General features: G+C 35.5%; 1 protein-coding gene across 2 annotated transcripts in view; it reads right to left on the minus strand.

Annotated features, from left to right (window-relative positions):
- The window catches only part of LOC143256532 (hemocytin-like), a 157,067-nt gene that overhangs the window by 77,061 nt on the left and 53,593 nt on the right, over positions 1-26,413 (minus strand). For both annotated transcript variants that reach the window (XM_076513879.1, XM_076513878.1), the window contains exons 31-40: positions 25,035-25,275; positions 22,993-23,844; positions 22,572-22,679; positions 20,262-20,543; positions 18,697-18,750; positions 15,104-15,348; positions 14,538-14,676; positions 13,708-13,872; positions 13,412-13,540; positions 821-1,458 (exon numbers count right to left, since the gene is read on the minus strand). In XM_076513879.1, coding sequence (XP_076369994.1) covers positions 821-1,458; positions 13,412-13,540; positions 13,708-13,872; positions 14,538-14,676; positions 15,104-15,348; positions 18,697-18,750; positions 20,262-20,543; positions 22,572-22,679; positions 22,993-23,844; positions 25,035-25,275 — 2,853 coding nt within the window. The remainder of the gene's footprint in view (positions 1-820; positions 1,459-13,411; positions 13,541-13,707; positions 13,873-14,537; positions 14,677-15,103; positions 15,349-18,696; positions 18,751-20,261; positions 20,544-22,571; positions 22,680-22,992; positions 23,845-25,034; positions 25,276-26,413) is intronic.

The raw sequence follows: 26,413 nt of genomic DNA on the forward strand, positions 1-26,413 counted from the left end.
ACATAAACATGGATGCTGAAATAACATCTGTCAATAAAATGGATGTAAAGGTGACAAATACATCTGATGATGAAAGTACTATAGGTAACTAGTAAGTGATACAAAGGTGACAAATACATCTGATGATGAAAGTATTAAGATAACTAGTGATGATGAAAGTATTATAGATAACTAAAGAGTGATGCAAAGGTGACAAATACATCTGGTGATGAAAGTATTAAAGATAACTAAAGAGTGATACAAAGGTAATAAATACATCTGATGATGAAAGTATTATAGATAACTAGTGAGTGATACAATGGTGACAAATACATCTGATGATGAAAGTATTAAAGATAACTAAAGAGTGATGCAAAGGTAATAAATACATCTGATGATGAAAGTATTAAAGATAACTAGTGAGTGATACAATGGTGACAAATACATCTGATGATGAAAGTATTAAAGATAACTAAAGAGTGATACAAAGGTAATAAATACATCTGATGATGAAAGTATTAAAGATAACTAGTGAGTGATACAAAGGTAATAAATACATCTGATGATGAAAGTATTAAAGATAACTAGTGAGTGATACAATGGTGACAAATACATCTGATGATGAAAGTATTAAAGATAACTAAAGAGTGATACAAAGGTAATAAATATGTCTGGTAATACAAGTATTAGAGATAATTAATGAGTCATAAAAGTAATATTTACTTATTTAATTGGCATCAACAACATATGATATTGAACCAAGAATAAAAACCATTACTTTTCTAGAATAGTTGATATGGAAATAATATCTACTGAACATCACTTTAAGTGCATGTTTTACCTCAGAACAAAATCCTTGTGCTATCAGCATTTCAGGTAAGGTTGTTTCTTTATCTCCTAAGTAACCACTTTTCAATGGGCTGTCTGAGTTGATCCAATCAGACCAGTAAGCACAAGGTGGTTGTACAGTACTTGTGGCAGCTGGAGTTAGTTTTTTCACTGGAGCTGCAGTAGTGTTGACTAGTGCTGGTGGCAAAGTACTGGAGAATGGAATGAATGACACCACAGAAGTGGTAGTATTTGTTAATGCTATTTTACCCTCAGTAGATCCTTCTAAGCAATCACAAAGAAACCTAATTTCATAATCAGCACACTTTTTACCCTTCACTTGATTTTCATTTTTGCATACCAAGCCGTGCTGCACATCACAGACCACATCTCTATCAGTTTTGGTGGTTTTCTGTGTAGTTGTAGATGCTTTAATCTGCTGGCATTCAACAGCTGTCACTTCCTCACCAGAACAAAAGATGTACCCTTGATCTCTCAGAGTCTGCATGTTTTCATAGTCTCCACTACTATCAGGTGTGTGTCCATTAAGCCAAGGCGTCCAGCCTGGTTGACATACAGATGGAATAGGTGTAGTTTTGGCTGTAGAAGATACAGTGGTGACCCCAGGAGGGAGTGGGGTTGTAGAGGCTTCTGAAATAAGTGCAGCATGAATATGAGCATTTTTACAGAATGAAAAGTGTTATAAGACTTTAGAAATCTGAGGCACATACATATTGGTGTATTAGAAGATAAATTTAACAAAAGAAAATAAAGACAGGTTAGGAAAGTGATTTTGAAAGCAATAAGAAATCACTAACTTTAAATAAAGCAAAAAAATATTTAATTAAAATCTTATTATAATGTTGCTCATTATAATAACTGAGTGCTTTTATTCTACTGCATTAACCTGTTGACTGCCAAGTATTTCAGCTGCTATGGCAACTCCGAACCAAGTTCAAATTACAACTCTAATGATTCTTCATTTTGTAACTTTTTTCGTGACGCCATTTTGGATCCAAAGTGAAACAATTTGTAAGTAGGTCAAATGCGTGTATGGTGCTGACATCTACGTTGAAACTAGGTATTATTGAGAACGAATTAACTCGTCCTTGGCACTATATTTCCGATTATCTTGGACGAGTTATCTCGTCTACAGCACTGAACAGGTTAAAAGAAGGAGAGAGAGAGAGAAAATGAGTCCTTTGGTAAAAACAGAATTTAAAAGAAAGCTTAAAGTTCATTTAAATTAGAAGAAAAACTCTTTTAAAACCTTTAATGAGCAAATTATGTCTTGGAGGAGGAATTAAATTATATTTTTTTTATGATGTAAAATAGGATTTTCTTTCTTAAATCCTTTAACTCATTACCCTGAATACCAGAGGGAAGTTAAAGTATGTTTTTATAAAAATCATTACACCCAAAAAAGGGAGGTTAAGGTGATATGTTTTACAAACTTCAGTTACTTCTTTTGGGTATGTAATCAAATCACATAGGATGTGTACTTACATATACCATGCATTGTATTCTTCACAACTCCAAACTTAGTCTAGTAATTTGACATAAGATAATTTTATACACATTTCATATAAATATAAATTCCAGAGAGAGGTTCTATACTTTGAGAAAGGCTATCAAACCTCCAGAAAATTTCAACATTCTAGCAACTTCAATGAGAATGTATCCAAAGTCTATTGTAAAGCAAAAGTTGTTTTTTTTTAACTCAATTGCAGATAAAGTATGTCTGACAAAATGTTAACACTTTCTACCCAGTTGTCCTTTACTATGCACAGCAAAAAGTTTGTGTCTTACATTTAAAGTTTTATTAAACTACTTTCTGTTTATGTTATATCAATTAATATATTATTAAATCTTAGCTAATAATCTATATTTTAATAGTATATAAGTTTTAAGTTCCTAATTCTACAATAATTTTTTTTTTAATTCTGAATTCGCCATAGTATGACACACATGACGTTTTCTCTGGGTATCTTGTCTTCTCTATTCTTACCACACTCTTTCAAAGAGTAAGAAATTAAACATATATCACTCACTATAGGATTGCCATTGCTCAGACAAACTATAATTTTTATAGCCATCAATTTTGTTTGGTTAAAGAGTTATCAATAGAAAATCAGACTCTGTCTGGCACACCAAACTGTCACATCCTCTTGTCTGGCACACCAAACTGTCACATCCTCTTGTCTGGCACACCAAACTGTCACATCCTCTTGTCTGGCACACCAAACTGTCACATCCTCTTGTCTGGCACACCAAACTGTCACATCCTCTTGTCTGGCACACCAAACTGTCACATCCTCTTGTCTGGCACACCAAACTGTCACATCCTCTTGTCTGGCACACCAAACTGTCACATCCTCTTGTCTGGCACACCAAACTGTCACATCCTCTTGTCTGGCACACCAAACTGTCACATCCTCTTGTCTGGCGCACCAAACTGTCACATCCTCTTGTCTGGCACACCAAACTGTCACATCCTCTTGTCTGGCACACCAAACTGTCACATCCTCTTGTCTGCACACCAAACTGTCACATCCTCTTGTCTGGCACACCAAACTGTCACATCCTCTTGTCTGGCGCACCAAACTGTCACATCCTCTTGTCTGGCACACCAAACTGTCACATCCTCTTGTCTGGCACACCAAACTGTCACATCCTCTTGTCTGGCGCACCAAACTGTCACATCCTCTTCTGTCTGGCACACCAAACTGTCACATCCTCTTGTCTGGCACACCAAACTGTCACATCCTCTTGTCTGGCACACCAAACTGTCACATCCTCTTGTCTGGCACACCAAACTGTCACATCCTCTCTGTCTGGCACACCAAACTGTCACATCCTCTTGTCTGGCACACCAAACTGTCACATCCTCTTGTCTGGGCACACCAAACTGTCACATCCTCTTGTCTGGCACACCAAACTGTCACATCCTCTTGTCTGGCACACCAAACTGTCACATCCTCTTGTCTGGCACACCAAACTGTCACATCCTCTTGTCTGGCACACCAAACTGTCACATCCTCTTGTCTGGCACACCAAACTGTCACATCCTCTTGTCTGGCACACCAAACTGTCACATCCTCTTGTCTGGCACACCAAACTGTCACATCCTCTTGTCTGGCACACCAAACTGTCACATCCTCTTGTCTGGCACACCAAACTGTCACATCCTCTTGTCTGGCACACCAAACTGTCACATCCTCTTGTCTGGCACACCAAACTGTCACATCCTCTTGTCTGGCACACCAAACTGTCACATCCTCTTGTCTGGCACACCAAACTGTCACATCCTCTTGTCTGGCACACCAAACTGTCACATCCTCTTGTCTGGCACACCAAACTGTCACATCCTCTTGTCTGGCACACCAAACTGTCACATCCTCTTGTCTGGCACACCAAACTGTCACATCCTCTTGTCTGGCACACCAAACTGTCACATCCTCTTGTCTGGCACACCAAACTGTCACATCCTCTTGTCTGGCACACCAAACTGTCACATCCTCTTGTTCAGAATATGTTCATAGTTTTCTCACACATTTAATTACACATTACACACAACCATTGAAGAGTCAAGGTTTCCATCCATCACTTGATGTATTGCATATTGTTGTATTCTGAACAGATAATAATCAATTTCACTCAGGGTACAAGCAATATTCCAGTGAAAAACTTAATAACTAGCTTTGATGAATTTTTTATGGCTCTTGTTGCATAAATAGAAAGCCATAAAAACTGTGAGAGTTTTGGAAAATTGTCTAGATTTTGCATGTTATTAGTCTATGTTATTTAGTGTATTATTTAATTAGATAGAAATTATTTCATGCATTACTACTATAAGTATAAAAAAGCAGGCTTAAATGTCCCAGACAATTGAAGGCAAGAAAAAAGGAAGACTGGGAAAGTACTTTATTTCTTGTTTTTAATATTTATTCATTATTCATTATTATAGCAACATGTAAAAATATGGAACTCTTTAGGTTAGTTAAGATTAGGTAAAATAATAATGTTGGTTGGTTGGCATTTTATGGCACAAAACGACTAGGCTACGTGTGCCAAACAACCTGTAAAAAAAATTAAAATTAAATTAAAATTATTAAACTTCAAAAAAAGGAATTAACGTAAAACAAAACAAAGTTTAACTTTTGGATTAAAAACTTAAATAGCATTATATTCAGTTTTTAAACCTAGTTTACAGCAGTAAGAGAGAAAGTAAAGTAACACAAGTTTCAAAAAGATTTTCTGTAGTTTAATTTCAATTATTATAACTCACTAGGATGACTAACAGGTTAGTTCAAACGTCAGCATTAGACATATGAAGTTTGCCTATCCAGTCCTGGTTTTGAGTTATTTGACATTACGACCATTTTCTAATTTCATATCAAACTAATTTTAACTTAATTCATAAAAAGGAATAATTTAAAAACAGAAAAAGTCTAATTTATGAACTAAAAACTTAATAGTGTTAAAAAGACCAATGGCCTTTAAAAAAATTTAAAACATTTGTAAGGTGGAGAGTGTCACCATTGCCAATGACACTATCAAACATTAGGGATAAACCTTGGGGCAAAACGTGTTGAAAATGGTGCAGTCGTTGAGAGTCATAAGAATGGCATGACAGTAAAATGTGGGCTATTGTGACCTTAGTGTCTCACAGACCACATACTGGTGCATCAGTCCAAATAAAAGAAAACAACGAATTAAAAAACTGTGACCAATGCTCAGTTTAGCTAGGACAACTTCTTCTTTCCGATCCTCACAGAAACAAGACGGCCAAAGTCCAGTAGGTTTTATCTGAAAAAGTTTGTTTTCACGTTGCTCACTCCAAGTCAACTGCCAACTTGCATGGAGCTGAGCCTTGAATAAAGGACCATAGTCCACGTGTGGAACAGGCACAGCAGTGATAGTGCCAGAGCAGACAGACCTAGCTGCAGTGTCGGCGAGCTCATTCCCATGAATACCAACACCGTCTGGTATCCAGAAGAACTGGATAGAAGTAGATGTTAAAGAGAAATGGGCTAGATGGTTTTAAATATCACTAATGACTGGGTGAAAACTAACATGAAGCAATTCCAGGGCCAGTAGAGCACTAAGCAAGTCAGTATAAATAGTGCAATTTGAGTACTGCTTTGCTTCTATATGATCCAGGGCAAGAGAAATGGCATACAGTTCAGCAGTGAACACAGAAGCTGTGGAGGAAATTCTGTGCTCAACTACCAAACTACAACAAACCATAGCAGAGCCCACACAGTCACCTGATTGTGAACTATCTGTATAAATAGGAATGGAAGGATGGTTTGAAAAATGTTCAGCAAATAAAAGACAGTATTTCCAATTGGGAGTATCTGCTTTTCTCAGATGACTTAAACAAAGGTTACATTTGGGGACTGTAGTAAGCCATGGTGGGATGGGCTAACCAATAGATACAGCAATGTTATCCAAGAACAGACTCAATTCATCCAACTGTGCCTGGATAAGAAGGCCAAAAAAAGCAATGGCAGATCGTCCTTCAGAAAAGCATAGCCCATCGAGGAAGGAAAACACAACCCCAGGTGGGATGCTTTGGTAAGGTACGTAGTTTCAAAGCATATAGTAAAGACAGTTGTAAACAGCAGAGGTGCAAAGAAGATTCATGAGACTATTTATAAGCTCTGAAATGGGGAAATGCAGGAAGCCCCAGTGCAGAGCCGAAGTCCTTGATAACGAATAGGGTCTATCACCTTCAAGTCTAGTTTCGATCAATTAAGAGCACGATATATCTTTAGCATCAAACAACAATCCACTTCCCAAGTGATGGAAGGGAGGACATGGAGGATCTTCAGTGCACTTGTACATTTCACTCATAGCTGCTTGATGTGTAGTATAAAGGTCAGCTTATGGTCAAAGATAAGCTCAAAGAACTTTGTTTCAGGGACCATGGGAAGCACAACTTCACCAACACGGAGTTCAGGATCAGGGTGAATACCCTGTAGGCAACAAAAGTGCATGCAAATGGTTTTAAAGAGGCAGAAGTGAAAATGGTTTGCTGTGGTCCACTTCAGTAAATGATTAAGGGTAGTCTGTAACTGTTGCTCAATAAATCTCATGCTCGACAACTGACACGAGATGTGGAAGAAGTCAACATAGTGCCCGTAAGAGGAAGTTGTTCAGTGATGGCATTAATCTTTATACTAAAAAGCGTGACACTCAAAACACAGCCCTGAAGGACTGCAAGTTCCTGTAGGAAAGTGTTGCACCCATACAAATTTGGAATCACCTGCCTATTAAAAACATTTTAATAAAAAGGGGCAAATGGCCACGTAACTCACAAAATGCCATACCTCCACGTAATATCATAAGTATTTTCAAGATCAAATAATATTGATACAAGATGTTGTCATTTGAGAAAGGTTTCTTAAAGCTTTAAATCGAATCAGGTAGTCTATGATAGAGAGTTATTGTCGGAGCCCACACTGGGTGGGCGAAAGGAGATTGTTTGATTTGAGGAACCAAACAAGATGAGTATTAACCGTCCTCTCAAAAGTCATACAGAGACAGCTCATCAAAGTAATTTGATGGTAGTATGAAGGAATTTTGGGATTCTCCCCAGGCTTAGAGAAGGAAAAATAGTCTGGTGTCACACATCAGAAAAACATTCTCCTGCCAGATCCAGTTAAAAACAACCAGAAGAATAGCAAGAGGAGCAGGAGATAGAGAAAATAGCATGTTGTAGTGTATATCATTAGATCTGACCTATGAAGGACCAGTTTGAGTTCCACCAGTGTGAAGGGGCAATTATAGTCACAGAGACAATCAGCCTGAAAGGAAAGAAGTGATCGCACTGCCCAAGTGTTGATGACTAAGAAGGTGGAGGATGAAGCAGAAGTGCTAAACACCTGGCAAAAGCTTTCACTGAGAGTATCGGTAATGCTTCGGGCATCAGCTACTTCCTGGCCTTCAAGAGAGCAGGATAGAAAGGGGGACAGAATGATATTGCCCACCGACCTTTTGAATCTTGTCCCATATGACTTTGGAATTGTGGTAGAAAAGATGCTGGTTGTGTATTTAATCCAAGATTCCTTCTGGCTTTGGCATCTTACTTGCCGAGCATGTGTGCATGCCCACTGGAAAGTGAAGAGGTTTGAGAGTGTGGGTTACCTACAAAAAGTATCCCAGGCCCATTTTTGAGCCTTCTGAGCTATACGGCAAGTAGAATTCCACCTCAGACGAGGATATTATGGAAAACGTGTCAAGGTTTTAGGAATACACTGAGCATCTGTTTGTATAATACAGTCAGTTGCTGCCATGCAGTCATCTTTCGATGGTTTATAGAATACGGCAGGATCAAGTTCTGAGAGAGCAGTGAAAGAGGGCCAGTTGACTTGATCCAGCTTCTACCACAGCACGTGGGTCGCGTGGCATCTACCATGGTCAGTCTCTCTCAAAATGATAGAAAAATGATTACTGCCTCATGAGTTACTGTCAACCCTCCATGAAAAGTGTGAGAATAGTGAAGGGGAGCAAACTGAGAGATCAGCAGCAGTAAAAGACTGACTAGGTGCATGAAAATAAGTATAAGAACCAGTACTGAAAAGAGAAAGGTTGTGATCTGAGAGCATACACACTACAGAGCGACCCCTTCCATGAATATCAGCACCTCCACAGAGGGGATTATGTCCATTAAAGTCCCTCAGAATTGAAAAGGGAGACAGCAACTGTTCAACGATAGTGGCAAAGACAGGGTGAACACATGCTGATTGACTAATAGTGCCACCCCTCCATGCACTCATCCATCACATAACTGAAAGGTGACTGCATCAGCATGTTTCAGAAATGTTTCCTGTAAGGAAAGACATACAAGATGGTAAGAAGCAATCAGTTCTTTGATGTTGCCCACTTTAGAATGTAAACCTCGACAGTTCCATTGTATCAAAGTGGCCATTTTTATTTATGTGTAGTGGATTTGGGTGGAGAGACTTTCCGTTTGCAACCATGTCTTTTTTTCTTTATTTTCTTTATCTGAGGGAGGTCTATTGACCCCCATGGATCCTGCCCTGGGTCGACTGGGCACGTCTTTGTTACAGGAAGAAGATTGCAGTGACTGAAGATGTGAATGAATGATCATTTTGCATCTTGGGGCCAAAGAAGTAGATGTACTCGAGGAAATGCCTGTACCCAGAACCAAAGGAAGTGGATCTGAGGGTTTGCTCAAATAAATGGTAGGAACAGAGAAGGATGTTAGTGTTGAATCATCAACTTTCTTAACCACGGAGGCCAAAAGACTTTTCATTTGGTTTGAGAATGATTCTTTTGGAGGCAGAGAGACCCATCTGCACTCCAATTGTAGTAGTGGAACAAAGTGTAGCAGCATGCATCCGAGACGAGGTGATAGACAGCAACTTTCGAGCCTCAGGATAAGTGATGTTTTGAATCGTTTTCAAATGCTACACCTCTTTTCCTTCCAACCATTTAGGGCAAGAACAAAAGTAGGTCGGGTAACAGCCATTGCAACTGATGCAATGAGGGTCAGTTTCACACTAATAGACATTGTGGTTCCTTGACATGTGAACCGCTGACACTGGAAACATTTGAGAGGATTTGGAATGTATGGCCAAACCTTGCAGTTAAGATAACCCACCTTGATGGTGGCAGGTGGATGTGGTGATGTAAATGTGAGAACGAGGACATTGGTTGGCATCATAATTCCATCTTTGGAAGTGGAGATATGCCTCACTGCAGAAACTCCTTGGGTGGAGAAACCAGCAAGGATCTCTGACTCGGGGATGTTCTTCAAATCCCTCTCAACAATAACTCCTCATGACAAATTCAAAGTAGCATGAGGAGTAACCTCAATGGGTATATCACCAATCACCTTCAAAGGCAAGAGGAGTTCACTGTGTTTAGGAGTAAATATTTTCCACCAATAAGTCACCAGAGTGAAGGTTTTTGGCTGACTTAGGAGAGCCAGCAAGTCCATCTACTCCCTTTAGAGTAAAAAACAGAAATTTGTCCTAAATGTTTGTCTGAATGAGAATGTAGTATAAGAAAATAAGGTACAGGTGTTACAGAGATTGAAGATTGCTGCTCAGAATCTTCAAATTGTAGTTACTTACCTATGGATTGTTTTTCACTATTTTGTTTAAGTTTTTATTTGGAGGATCCATAATAAACAAAGAATATTTCGGTGCCCACTAACCCCACTCACCATAAAGCCCTATGAGGGGACACACTACAGTGCCAAACAAGGACACTGCAGCAAAACTAGGGTTTCATGAGCACTATACCCAAACACCAGCATCAGATGCAATGTTCACAACACAAACTGAAAACATACAATATTAACACTGGGGGGGGTAACACTCCAAGGCCACCTGTCTACAGGAATTCAAGGCCGAAGTGGTATATTAGTGTTGGACCCCTCAACCACCAGGGTTCTCTCTTCCCCTTCATGTGTTGCCATGCATGGCAAACATGTGGGTAGATGTTTATATCCCAGAGAAAATTTGCTCACCCCATACAGGAATCCACACCAAGAGGAAATAATAATGTAATAAAACTGTTTCACAAGGCATGCATGTGCTGCTATTGTAATTCGAGAGCATAACATGAGCTACACATGCTGTCCTGAATTATTTACAATTTATGACTGCATTTAATAGTTCAGCATGGTTCAAAGGGCAATAAAATAATGAAATTTATTTATAAATGGATGAATACTGTTATGAGATAAAAGCTACTCAGGATGAATGAATGCAATTTCATGTTACAATTTGAAATAATCGGAGAAAAAAAAAGGTTAATTTGGATTTATTTTGTTGGTGGTAATGGGGTCAGTCAAACTGAGCAATCCTATTTTCAGTTAGGGAAGAGAATATAACAGATAAGATATAACATTTTACAGAAGAAAAAACTGAAATTAATTTAGTAGACTTTAGGGATTACACAAAGGAAATTTGAGACTCTTGAGAGGAGGAAAGATATTTTTAATATGAAAATTACTTTGCATACAAACTATTAAAAACAAATACTCAATATCTTAAAAAATAATCTTTATTTTAGTTTATTAAATATGTCTCTAAAAATATGATTTTATTGTACATATAGACTTGTAATGTTAACTGAAAAACTATCAAATTTTGTGAAGATAAACATAATATATTGAAAGTCAGAAGTATTAAGCCTATAAAAGACTTTAAGTGAGTACAAGAAAGTCACAGGGTTGGTCATTTTGACCAACCCTATGTTGAGAAAGTTAAAAAAGCTGAATTTCAAGGTTCTAGAAACTTTATTAAAAAATTTAACTCTTTTAATACTCAAATCCTTTCTGATAACTGTAAAAATTTATAGGTTTTTATTACAGAACTATTATTTATGATGACTATAACTCTAATTACTTTTTTCTTTTGGAACTATTATTTGAAGTAATTTAAAATAGATTTAAAAAGTATACACTTTAATCAAAACCAGTTATCACATATTTTTAAAAGATTTTTTAATCTCTTAACTTGTTATTTGTTTAATACAAATTTGATGAAAGATATCCACAAAGACTCTTCTAATTGGAATTTAAAATAAATATTTAGTTAAATCATTTTCCATAAAGAATTCAGTGTGAAAACAAAAATCAAAAATTATATCTGCAGGGTATTTCTGGTTTAAATAAGGGCAAACAGATTACCCATTTCTGCATAACAATATGTTCAAAAGATAGACAAGAACAAACGAAGAAGAATAGAGCAAACAAATCATTTAGATGATCACAAGTATTTGCTTTACACAATACAACCTCTCATGATTAGCAGCTATATATGACACAAGTAAAATTAAATTTCAACAGAAAACACAGACTAAGTTCAAGAATGCATGGCTGGAATATTCAACACAGACTAAGCACAAGAATGCATGGCTGGAATATTCAACACAGACTAAGCACAAGAATGCATGGCTGGAATATTCAACACAGACTAAGTACAAGAATGCATGGCTGGAATATTCAACACAGACTAAGTACAAGAATGCATGGCTGGTATATTAAACACAGACTAAGTACAAGAATGCATGGCTGGAATATTCAACACAGACTAAGAATGCACAAGAATGCATGGCTGGAATATTCAACACAGACTAAATACAAGAATGCATGGCTGGAATATTCAACACAGACTAAGTACAAGAATGCATGGCTGGAATATTCAACACAGACTAAGTACAAGAATGCATGGCTGGAATATTCAACACAGACTAAGTACAAGAATGCATGGGTATATTAAACACAGACTAAGTAAGAATGCATGGCTGGAATATTCAACACAGACTAAGTACAAGAATGCATGGCTGGAATATTCAACACAGACTAAGTACAAGAATGCATGGCTGGAATATTCAACACAGACTAAGTACAAGAATGCATGGCTGGAATATTCAACACAGACTAAGTACAAGAATGCATGGCTGGAATATTCAACACAGACTAAGTACAAGAATGCATGGCTGGAATATTCAACACAGACTAAGTACAAGAATGCATGGCTGGAATATTCAACACAGACTAAGTACAAGAATGCATGGCTGGAATATTCAACACAGACTAAGTACAAGAATGCATGGCTGGAATATTCAACACAGACTAAGTACAAGAATGCATGGCTGGAATATTCAACACAGACTAAGTACAAGAATGCATGGCTGGAATATTCAACACAGACTAAGTACAAGAATGCATGGCTGGAATATTCAACACAGACTAAGTACAAGAATGCATGACTGGAGTATTCAACACAGACTAAGTACAAGAATGCATGACTGGAATATTCAACACAGACTAAGTACAAGAATGCATGGCTGGTATATTAAACACAGACTAAGTACAAGAATGCATGGCTGGAATATTCAACACAGACTAAGTACAAGAATGCATGGCTGGAATATTCAACACAGACTAAGTACAAGAATGCATGGCTGGAAATATTCAACACAGACTAAGTACAAGAATGCATGGCTGGAATATTCAACACAGACTAAGTACAAGAATGCATGGCTGGAATATTCAACACAGACTAAGTACAAGAATGCATGGCTGGAATATTCAACACAGACTAAGTACAAGAATGCATGGCTGGAATATTCAACACAGACTAAGTACAAGAATGCATGGCTGGAATATTCAACAAAGGAAATAGATGTGAACATACCACTTTACTGCAGGTCCTTCAAAACATAAAAATAATATCACAGAAAGCATAAAAACTCTCACAATTCATATTTTATCTACAGCTGACCAAACATACACTCAGTTGCAATAGTTCAGAAGTATTTTGGGTCTATGTGACACTCATAAGTTATCCTTACACTATCCTATGAAACAGTAGATAGTAACTTTGATCAATGCACATAGAAAAATTGGAATGTATACCTGAATTGGCACTTTACTTAGAATGGACAAACTACATTCTGAAAGAAAATTCTAGCAACAGTTCACCATATCAGAGATATGTGGTATAAAAGAGTTGGACCATGTAAACTATATACTACATCCTAAATCCAAAAATAAAGAGAAAATTATAACATAATGTTTAGGGACAACAGAATTGCACAAGCTGTCGCTCCTTACCACATGGACAGAAGAATCTGACTTCATAGTCTGAGCATCCATTAATACCATTAATATTATTCCAGCAGTGTAATCCTTTCTTTTTATCACATTCTACTGTTTGTCCAATGACCTGTGCATCTTCTTTACCTGACAAATAGAACATTAAGAGGTTTTATACGAAATGAAGGATAGACGAACTGATTTCAATAAAATCAGCACAACTAATATTTATATACATATTTGTTTTTATTCAAAAGCATAACCTAAGACTACACACTAATCACTTAATAACTACAGTCTACACCTTCACTTACTTATTACTGCTCTACACTCTATAAAAGCAGGGTCAGGACAGAAGTTATAGTGAGCTCGAATTGTTGCCATATCTTCAAAGTCTCCTCCTCCAGATTTGGGATCATCCAAATTAATCCAAGATGTCCAACAATCATCCTGAATAATAGGAGAAGGACTTTTGGGAACTGCAAACACAAAAATAAACTTTAAACAAACAAATTTATTTTCATCAAACTATTCCTTTTTTCATACATCATAGCATTAAACAAAATAAATCTAAAGTTATTCAGGTGTAGACCCTGAATGCATCCTGTGAGATGCAATTGAAATATGTAACATTTTTTTTTGGATTTTCAATTATAATAACAGAAATAGAAATCTGTAAAATTTAAAAAAACTACACAGTTAATAAAACATTAAATGGGATACACAGTCAACATGCTATATTAGTTATTTCAAGAGTATATAAGAGTGAAACAAATTTCTTTAATAAAATTAAATGTTTCAGATGTCAGAGTACAAACAGTTTAATGAAGATGAACTGAACAAAATTTACTGAACCAAGTAAAAATATGAGAACTAAACAGATTGCAAATAACAGAATCTGCAAACAAAAAACCTATTTAGTTCATCAGCTAATTCAACCAAGTCTTGACTGAATATGCATTCATAGAACATTCAGTACCACAGTTTATAAGCTACACAAAACAGACAAAAGAGAAAAATGATAGTTTTAAGAGAGAAAACTTGCACTTAGGATTTTCAAAGCTCATAACTAAGATTTATAACATACAAGTCAATAATTTCAAACTAGCTTCAAAAACAAAATAAGGTTGCTAAAAGGGCCTACCTGGTGTTGATTTTGTTTCAATTAATAACGGAGGAGCAGTTGATAAAACTTTTTTACCACAGTCATGCATTGTGTAGCACACAAGAGAATTGTTTAGGCACTGACATTTTTCACACTCGTGTTCAACAACTGCACCAGGCTGAAAATATGAAAATTAAATTATGAGAAGTAAAAAGGCAAACACGAACTCTCACTGTATAAAAAATGGATTCATTTTGCACGCATAGTAGATTGTATACAAATGTATCCTACATGTAGCATTTAGTTTTTAATAATTATGATATTGAGGACAATAGAGCACTTGGGCAAAGTTTCATATATAACTGTTTTCATTATTAAATCTATACTCCACTTTCAACATTTTTCTCCTGACACATTATCCAAATCTAAAGTTTGTTAAGCAATGGATCATAATAAGTAAATGCAACTAATAAACAGATGTTAAAATAATTTAGTTGCATCATTGTAATCCAACCTAATTCTGTGTACATATTTATTCAGGACTCACAATGGCATGTTTCCAATTCCTTGTTATAAATTCAATTTCAAATGGTACTACTACTTACAGAAACTACTGTACCATCATCCAAAACACATGTGCATTCCTGTGGAAGAACACACGTGTATTCGTCTCTCCAGAGGTAAGGTGGTTGACAGAAGACATGTTTACAGCCTGCTACACAGTCATCTTGTTCATTTGACCTCACAGCTTTACATTCACCACGGACTTGGAGCTCCTTAAGGAAGGAGATACAGATTTGATCACAACGGAAAGCACAGAAGTCCCATTCCACCCCTGGAGGACAGGGTGCTGCATAAAAACGATACAGAAAAGCACACAGGTTAAAGTTCACCTAAACATGTGTAATCATGTTATTGCTATGAAAATTTGAGTAATATTAATATGCTTTTGTTGTTTGTTTTTACTAAGTAAAGTATTTTATTAGAGAATGTTTTGTTGTTAAAATTTATGAATAAGGAAACTTAACTTGCAGCATTGTGAAACTGTTATATTAATTTACCAGAAAGCAATATGCACATGAGCATAAACTACTCATTTTCCATGTTCTCTGTTGCATATTTAGAAATTGTGATATAAAAATACTTTTTGAAATTATTTTTTATGGACAAAGCTACACAATGGCCTATCTGTGTTGTTCCATCACATATATCAAACCTTGGTTTTAACATTACAAACTATAAAGCTTATTTCTGAGCCATGGGTTAAAAACAAATTTTTAAAGTTTAGCTATTTTAGTTGATGGCATCCTGGTGGACATTTTTCACCTGGAGGTGCAAGAGGTAAACAACCTACACATATGGTTTAATTGAATTTAAGTTCTTGTGTTACAGAGGAAAATACGGAAAACAACTTATACATTAGCTTAATGGTTAACAAAAAAATAGATGTCAATAAATAGGTAAATGTTTTATTTAATTAATTCAACTAATAAGTTTTTCAAAATATCTTTTTTAGTGTTTATTATTTATGTAATGAATGCTTATAGTAAAGAAGCTTTACTTATTATTAGTTTTTAAAGTTTTCAGTGCATGGAAACTATATTCAAGGAAGACAAAAAATGACTTCAGATAAATACCCTTTCATTCTACTTGAATTTTAGCTTATACTTTCTTCAAGAATCTCTGATCGTCAAAATCTGCAATACTCAAAGACCCTTGAAAAAGGCAAGTGCCTAAGCCAAAACATTGGGTAGAATTAAAAATATATATATTTATCTTAAACAGTTTGTGATAATGTTGGAATACAAGCTGCACTTTAATTATATTTAATGATAAAATGTTGTTTTGATTTTGAATAATCTTCTTACTTTAAATGCATGACCAAGAATATTGAAATTGTCTTTCAATAACTAGAGGTTATGATGAGTCATGCCTTGCACATATTGTACACACCTGACTTATTATTTGGTATGTTTTGAATTCTGCACAAAGCTACACGAGGGCTATCTGTGCTAGCTGTTCCTAATTTAGCAGTATAAGACTAGAGGGAAAGCAGCTAGTCATCACCACCCCACTGCCAACTCTTGGGCTACTCTTTTACCAACAAATAGTAGGATTGTCTGTCACAGCTGATAGGGCAAGCACGTTTGGTGTGACAGGGATTCGAACCCGCAACCCTCAGATTATGAGTCGAGTGCCTTAACGAACTGGCCATGCTGGGCCAACTTATTATTTAATCATTTGTTATAACCTTGTAGATTCATACCTACTACAGCACAATTTTGTGAGCAACAGCACTTTCTTCTGGTTTCACCTACTGTGTTTTGTCTATGTTTAATGTGTTTAATTAGATCATTCAATGTGCGACGTAGAAAAAAAAATTTATAAATTTTTAATTATTCTAATTTATAAATTAATCCAATTAAACTGATAATAATTATTCATTTAAAAATACACAGTGTGTTTGTAACGATTTCTTAATGCCAGAATTTTTTTTAATTCAGCTACTAAATTTTGAATAGTTTTAATATCTGTTTAATTTACACTGCACTAAAGGACAATCAAGTATTTGAACTTAAAAAATTCCAAGTAAGCAAGTGCACTGGTGTTATCTTCCTGTGTATTTTAATACTTAATAGCAATAAACATGTTGGAAAATATAATGATTTAAATTACTAAAAACAGAAGTAATTTCACAAACATTTAACATTTAATTTCACTTTTTGGAAAAAAATTCATTACATTGAATCTACAACATTGGGACCCATAACTCTGTAATCAATAATCCCTCCATTGTCAAAAGTACAAAAGTACTAAGGAAAATTATACCAAACCAACAACACTGGGATCTTTAACTCTGTTATTAATATGCCTTCAGTCATCACCAAGTGTTAAAGTTGAATACTCTGGGCTTAACTTGGAAAAATCCTTACTATGTACTACATCAGAGGTATATTTAAATTTTGAGTACAATTTTAGAGAAATCTTGAAAAATGACTAAAAAATTAGGGCTGGCATTTATAATTTTTTTATTTATTTTGAAAACAATACATCTTCAACTGATCAAGTGGTGGTAGTGAAGCAACTGAAAATCTAATAATACATTACCTGCAGCTATTTCAAATTATATCAGAAAAATAATGTAACTGGAGGTGCAGCTGCACCCAACTGTGTTGTATGTTAGTATTCTAAAAGGACACCTATGGAAATTACTGCATTTGATTCGTGTTCTACATAGCATACAAAACTCACTTGGTTAGGTTCTATATATATTTAAAAATCATTTTTAAAAAAATATGTCCCCATTACCCAGTTAACATTTGTTCCTGCATGTCTTCTCTGCTGTACCTGCAAGCATACTGTATGTACTTTGGGAAGATTTAGTTTTTAATACTAATTTATGCAGTATATTCTTTAATATTCAAAAATATCCAAAAATGGGAATGGGTAAATCTGAAATCTTCCTCACTCAATTTTGTGTTGAATGGTTAATGAATGCACTGATCATGTCTTCCTCTAGTTTTTGGGTGAAGTATCTCAATGAATATTATGTTGAATGGTTAATGAATACACTAATCATGTGTGGTACATGAATATACCAGAGCTCAGTTTGGTTGGGTGAAGTACCAGTACTCTTCTTGCTTTCCCTTTTCTTGGCTATTTTCTTCTTTATATTAAATGAATATTATGTTGAATGGTTAATGAATACACTAATCATGTGTGGTACATGAATATACCAGAGTTCAGTTTGGTTGGGTGAAGTACCTTGTTTCTCTTCTTCTTTATATTAAATGAATATTATGTTGAATGGTTAATGAATACTTTTTGGTTGGGTGAAGTACTCTTCAGTTTGGTTGAAGTACCAGTATTTTTGTTCTTTATATTAAATTTTCCTTCTTTATATTAAATGAATATTATGTTGAATGGTTAATGAATACACTAATCATGTGTGGTACATGAATATACCAGAGTTCAGTTTGGTTGGGTGAAGTACCAGTACTCTTCTTGCTTTCTCTTTTCTTGGCTATTTTGTTCTTTATATTAAATTTTCCAGTTTATAAAAACAATAAATATAATTTTTAAGTTAGGCAGTCATCAAATCAATGGTACACTGATATTGCTCTGTTTTACGGGTGAACAAATAATAATAAAGTACCACACTACCCTATCATGATAATGAAACAAATACAAAACTTACATGTTGGTGTTACAGGAAATGGAGTTGAAGGCTTTGGCACTCGTGGTGATGGACCTGATACAAATAGAAAACAATATATTTTTAATAGAAAAAAAAAAGTTTAATCATTTTCTTAAGTGTGAGTTAAAGAAACTACACCAGTTTGTCCATGTTTAACTCATATTTTGACCAACTGATGGCTATTTTACCTAAAAATAATAAAAATAGTCCTAACATCTAACAAAAATGACAATCATCTCTGGTTGTAAACCTGAATTCTCCAATTGTAACAGGTATGGCTGATTATCGTACGTACAAAACTTTGGATGTTTTATTGCAAACAACTTTATTTTTCATCTTTACAAAACCCAAACTTAAAGTTACATAACCACTTATAATCTAATTTTCCATCTTAGTTCTTATTAACAATAGTCCTCTTTTGGGGCATTTATGCAGAAACTTCTTACACTTTAAATAAGAACTTGATAACTTGTTTAATAAATAATAAAATATCCTATCAAATCAGTAAGAGAGAATAAACATTACTGTGCATTTCAAGATAAACATTTGAAATAATAGTATTGGCAAAGAAACACAATATGAAATTTTACTGTTATATCCTTTGAGAATGTTGTTCTGATTTTTAAATACAGGGCATGTTGTGATGTCTGGGTCTAGGATTGAAAGAAGGCTATATACTAGCATTAATCTATGGGGTTTTAGAACGCACGTTACAATAATTAATAAGATTTATCCAACTTTGTTTTTAAATACACAATAATGTTATTCACGCAAAATTGTAAAATAAACTATTAATATAGAAATAGCAAGGTGATTTCAATGGGAGATTAATGCATGAATCCCTGCCAACTTTATTAAATCATCTGGAGATTCGGAGGTGCTTTCTGCAAAGTTTGAGGAGGTCAAAGGCACTTGTATCAATACATTTGGAGGATGCTCAAGCATCCAAGGACCAGGAGCATTTGAACATGTGTGGTTGAATTAAGAGCCAGCAAAGTTCACAACAATTTAAAACAATTAGAACCTAAAAAATAAATACTAGTCTTACATTTTTGGTCGTGCAAAAGTTGCAATTAATCTAAATGCCAGGCAACAAATTCTCTAATTGGAATAAGTCGGTACTTAAATTAGCCAATCGCAATGATTTATCACCTCCCACCAATTCTCATTGTTCCAAATCTAAATTGGTTTAAATATTGTTTTAACCTGGCATAGGGTACAAACTAAACTGTGGGCCTATTAAATACAGATTATGTATGGGTTAAAACCATACTTCTTAAAAACAGAAAAACAAAAACCAACATACCCATAATATACCTGTCAAAACATGCTATATCATTTTTTAATGACAAATGTACATATTCATGTTAATTAAAAAACCATTAATTAATGGCACACAATAAATAACTACGCAAACAAATAACATAAAATATAAACTTGAGAGAAAATAAATATGTCAGTCTCTAATACGAAATATAAACTTATCACATTAAAAATAAGAAAATAAAATATATTTAAAAAACAACACATATTATGTTGATATTCAAACAGTTAAAATATCTTACATGTACAATAAACCCGAATTTCGTAGTCATTGCATATTTGTTTGTCAGAATTTTCGCAGATAATACCAGTCCTGGTGCAGGGTTCAGCTAAGTTTTGTTTGGTTAACCTATGAGATAATCCTGTCTCGGAATCTCGACATTCTACAGCTAATGGAATAGGGCAGATGGCACTAAAATTGGCAATGTCCGATAAAAGTTCAATGTCCTTTCCATCATCAGATGGCGAGTCAGAATTAATCCAGATGGACCACTCATCACAAAGTTTCTCAAACGGAAGTAATGCTATTATAATAAATATAAAGTGTAATTTAAGGAGAACAAGGAACCTGTTAATGTATCTATGCTGTACCGTTCCATCCACTGAACCAAACCTTAAAATAAAAACACTTGTAAAAGTCAATAATTGTCAATTATATATTTATCAAATATTCTTTTAAATAATAATAAAATCACAGTGTTGTTACATATACAATAAAGAAGCAGCAGAATGTTGTAGCATTATATAGCAAGTATTTCCTGGTATTTTTAAAGTACCATGGTATTCCATTATGTTATTTCAATATTTTGTAGCGACCTCTAGTTTTGTAAAATTCTAGACTTTTATAAAACCTATTATTTAACAAAACGTATATTATCTCTACAAAGTAAAATAAACTACGATAACAATTTCATAAGAAAGTTGTTGTTGTTTTAAATTAAGCACAAAGCTACACAATGGGCTATCTGTGCTCTGCTCACCACGGGTATCAAAACCCGGTTTTTAGCGTTCTATGTCCGCAGACATGCCGCTGAGCTACTGGGGGTCACTCTAATTTTTCATAAGAAAGATAAGATGTTTTAAAGCATCATCAGACAATAACGCCAATATGTCGTAAATTTTAAAAGAAATCCTGTTCACAAGTAAACAGTTGTATTCAAAATCGAAGTGGACTTTAAGAACGCAAAAGTTCTCTTGCTGGTAAAGCGGTAAGTCTATGGATTTACAACGCTAAAATCAAGGGTTCGACTCCCCTCGGTGGACTCAGCAGATAGCCCGGTGTGGCTTTGCTATAAAAATACACACAGAGGATGCTAAAAAATAGCACTTTAGTATGAATCTAATGTAGTAGAATTTGATTACATGTAGGGTTGTTACGTAATTTTATTTAAATTTATCAATATAATAAAACTGAACAGCTGTTTACATATCTTTCAAAAGCTTCAAATTGAACTTAACTGCTTTAACTTTGAGCAGTAAAAAGGAAAACTCATAAACGAACACCAAAAGCAATTAGTGAAAGCACAAATGAAGGTAGATAATTATTTAGTTCCCATGTAAAATTTTGATGTTTTTTAAAACAATATTTTTGAGGTATCTAGAAATGCATGTAACAGTTAAATGTATCAACTGTTTAAAGAAATATTTCAAAAACTGAAAATTCCACTTACATGTTCTAATAGTTGTTTTTGTTCTTACTACTTGTTTGTTTGTTTTGAATTTCGCGCAAAGCTACTCAAAGGCTTTCTGCGCTAGCCGTCCCTAATTTAGGAGTGTAAGACTAGAGGGAAGGCAGTTAGTCTTCACCACCGACCGCCAACTCTTGGGCTTCTCTTTTACCAATGAATAGTGGGATTGACTGTCACATTATAACGCCCCCACGGCTGAAAGAGCGAGCATGTTTGGTGTGATGGGGATTCGAATCCGCATCCCTCAGATTACGAATCGAACGCCTTAACTTAACCACCTGGCCATGCCGTGCCCGTTCTTACTGCTGCTGGTGTTGTACTTAACGTTTAAAATTACAAGCTTATTTATGTGCCGTTAATTATTGGTAGTGTCCTCGTATTGTATCGTATTGAATAACTTTAGGTAAAGAATACAAATTTGTTTTTTGAATGTTCGCGAAAAGCTACACAAGGGATATCTGCTCTAACCGTCTATAATTTAGCAGTTTAAGACTACAGGGAAGGCAGCTAGTCATCACCGCCCTCCGCTAACTCTTGGGTTACTCTTTTTACCAACAAATAGAGGGATTGACCATAACATTATAAAGCCTCCACGGCTGAAAGGGTGAGCATATTTGGTGTGACGGGATTTCGAACCCACTACTCTGAGATTATAAGTCGAGCGCCCTAATAACTTGCCGGGTTGAAAGAATATATGATAAAAACAAACTAACATTTTACGCATATTTATAAAATCCACAAATAATCTGGTGCATACATACAAAAAATGTTTAAAAATCGGTCGTGGTTACCATCAATAATTCTGTGATTAAATCAAGACTATGACATACTTTAGAGTATTTGAGAATATTTGTTTCAACTTACTGGTAGATGAAATAGTTGGAGTGGTTGAAGTTTCTGGAGCTAATGTCGTTGTAGTGACGTTTAGACAATTGCAAAAAAATCTTACTTCGTAGTCTTTACAAGAGTGACCTATTACACAGGAATACATTCAAAACAACATTCTAGCTGAAATATTTAATTGTAAAAGAGCATTTTACACGGTACATTTGAAGTTAGAAAAACGAGAGTACATTCGTGATAAAAAATCCTTACTTTAATTCTGATAACAGTAATTTCAAATTAAAAGATAAAATTTGCTATAAAAATATAAAGTACACTAGTGTCCAAAAGTTATGTAAGAAACTGTATTTTGAGACTTAATTATTTATCGTTTAACTTTTAAAGAGCGGTGTAGTTTTGTACTGATCAAAAGAAACGTCAATACAAATAAAGAATATTGTACCTGGTGCCTGTAACGAATGCAAACACTGCAGACCGCGATTTATATCACACGTGATGCCGTTCTGTCCTGCTTGGTTAAATGAAGTCGTTTCTCCGGCCACTCTACATTCAACTGAAGTCAGAAACGGTGGATAGCAGAAGTCAAATTGTTCTCGTAAACTCTTGTACGTCTCCATGTCTCCGTCAGGGTTAACTGTAGGGTCATCACTGTTCATCCAGTCTGTCCAACCATGTTGGTCGGGACTGCATAGAAATGGTGTAGAAACAGTTGTTTCCTTGGTTATTTCTGGTACTGGAGGTGCAGCTGTGCTGGTGGTGGTTTCTGGTACTGGTGGTGCTAATGTGCTAATGGTGGTTTCTGGTACTGGTGGTGCCAATGTGCTAATGGTGGTTTCTGGTACTGGTGGTGCTAATGTGCTAATGGTGGTTTCTGGTACTGGTGGTGCTACTGTGCTAATGGTGGTTTTTGGTACTGGTGGTGCTAATGTGCTAATGGTGGTTTCTGGTACTGATGGTGTTAATGTGCTAATGGTGGTTTCTGGTACTGATGGTGCTAATGTGCTAATGGTGGTTTCTGGTACTGGTGGTGCTAATGTGCTAATGGTGGTTTCTGGTACTGGTGGTGCTAATGTGCTAATGGTGGTTTCTGTTACTGGTGGTGCTAATGTGCTAATGGTGGTTTCTGGTACAGGTGGTGCTAGGGTGGTGGTAACTTGTGGTACCACTGGTGCAGGTGAACTGGTCGTTGTTTCTGGTACTGGTGGTGCTAATGTGCTAGTGGTTTTCAATTCTTTGGGTGTTATTATACTAACTGTTGTCGAAGAAGAAGGTAAAATAGTTGACATCAAGTGCCCTGCAAAACAATTCGAGTTGTACAAAATATAATGGTAGGACTGTAAGTTACAAAATTGGTTTCATCAGAGACACCTAAGAAAAAAACTAATGTTGTCGGTTAAACAAATATTTTACAAGAAATATATTACATCTAAATTATATTATAATCAGCTAACAATATTTTGAGTATTTCAGAGTGAATCCATATTGAGCTATCTATTGTGTTCACCGTGGGAAATCGAACCTCGGATTTTCGCGTTGTAACTCCGTAGATTTAACGTTGTCTCATCGGGGGACGAGTGTTAAGTGATAATAACTCTATATTTTATATTACTATATATTTTTTGTAAATAAAATATTTAGATAGCCAACCTGGTGGTTAAATTATGTAACTGACATTTCAGTACATCAATCTCTTCTTGTTATTTTTGATAACCGATTTGGAACAATATTAAATTACGTTTTTATTAAAAACTGTATAAATAAGAATAGTAAACATTGTTGAAATTATTTAAATTGTATTAAGCACGTTTATGTTCAATGAAATCAAATATAATAAAAAATTATTTATTTGATATTTTGATGTAGCCAACCCCAGATTTATACATTCACAAGCAAAGGTGACCGCCCCCAGCGACGGGAAAAGTTTTAAGTTAATCTATCAATTTAAATTATTTAATGGACTTTAAAAAGATTAATTGTGTTGTATTCTTGGTTTCATACGAGACAAAACTGACAGATATTTATATTGTTGAGTATTTCAGTCACGCTAAGAGTCACTCAACAATAATATACAGTACACCTACAGTTTTATTGTTTAAGTACGTCACAATTTTAAATGTAAACAATAGTGTGTTTAAATCATAATAGTTTAGTGTAGAATATCCTGCTTACGTAATTAACTTTTGTATTAACGTTAATCATGTCTGTTCTCCCGTCATTTCAAATGTGAGTGTTGAGGCTTTGTCTGCGTGCACAGCTTTTCAATCGGGAGACAAACGAATGCTCGAACAGACACCACGGTTCACAATATATATGAGATTTGTTTCTAAAGTTAAAGGATATAACAGCTAGTACAATATAACTTTTGAATTCGACCATTCTCCTAAAACAAGTGTATCTTTAACATTTCTTAAAGCGAGTTGTTCTAGTCGCAATTAAAACAATAATTTATTTAAAAATTCAGTTTCGTTTCTTATTCATCCTTACCACAATCACAGTAAACTCGAATTTCATAATCCAAACAGAGCTGAGCACCGTCCTGGTTTTTGTTCAGACAAATTAATCCTGATGGCAAGGAGCACGAGACCTTTTGACCACCTTCCTGATGCGATTGCAAAGTTCCCGCAATTCGACACTGAATAGCAGTCATGTTCACGACTGGACAAAAGTCTCTGTAAACTGTACGTAACCGTGAAGTTGAAGTAAGCTCTTCGTAGTCTCCTCCGTTCTGGGTAAAAAATAAATCAATCGTGATGAACTTATAGTGTAATTCGTTTGTGTATTTTGAAGCAAAGTCACATTGGGCTATATACAGTGCTCATCGCGTGGAATCAAACCCCGGATTTTAGGGTTGTGGGTCTCGTAGACTTAACTCTACCCCACTTGACTTGAGGTTTATTGTGGGGTGAAGTAATCAAACTAAGAATATTTACATCTGATGTACACTTGTTCTCCCTCTTGTGTTACACTATGATAAATTTGTGCTAGAAACTGTGTTACCCAAAACAATATAACTTGAAAACACAGGCATAACACATAAACATATCAGAATGATTTGTTTTGAGTTTTGCGCAAAAGCTTCACGAGGGCTATTTGCGCTAGTCGACCCTAATTTAGCAGTGTAATACTAGAGGGAGCTCGGCATGGCCGAGCGCGTTAGGCGTGCGACTTGTGATCCGAGGGTCGCGGGTTCGCATTCCGGTCGCGCTAAACATGCTCGCCCTTTCAGCCGTGGGAGCGTTATAATGTGACGGTCAATCTCACTATTCGTTGGTAAAAGAGTAGCCCAAGAGTTGGCGGTGGGTGGTAATGACTAGCTGCCTTCCCTCTAGTCTTACACTGCAAAATTAGGGACGGCTAAGGTTTCTCCTCCTGGTTGGGGGTTGTGCGGTGGGCTAACAATCTACTCACTTAAAGAACCAGCCTGTTGATGAATCCGCAAGAGATTGCGGCCCTATGTCCCTTCATGGAATCGAGTGGCATAAATAATAATAATAAAAAATACTAGAGGAAAGGCAGCTAGTCATCACCACCCACCGCCAGCTCTTGGGCTACTCTTTTACCAACGAACAATGGGCTTGACCGTAACATTATAACGCCCCCACAGTTGAAAAGGCGAGCATGTTTGGTGACAGGGAATCGAAGCTGCGACCCTAACATATCAGAAATACCTAAACATGATGTTATTTAATTTTAACAACAAGAAAGTAACAAAATTACATAAAAATAATATTTTTGTGATGAATTACACATTTCAGCTTCCTACTCTCCAGTGAGGAATCTACACACCCGGGTTCCAGGTGCACACACGTCCTACTAATCTACTAGTAATAAGAAACGTTAATAGAAGTTACGAGAAAAAAAAA

The sequence above is a fragment of the Tachypleus tridentatus genome, chromosome 7 (assembly GCF_004210375.1).
Source record: "Tachypleus tridentatus isolate NWPU-2018 chromosome 7, ASM421037v1, whole genome shotgun sequence".
Taxonomy (NCBI): Eukaryota; Metazoa; Arthropoda; class Merostomata; order Xiphosura; family Limulidae; genus Tachypleus; species Tachypleus tridentatus.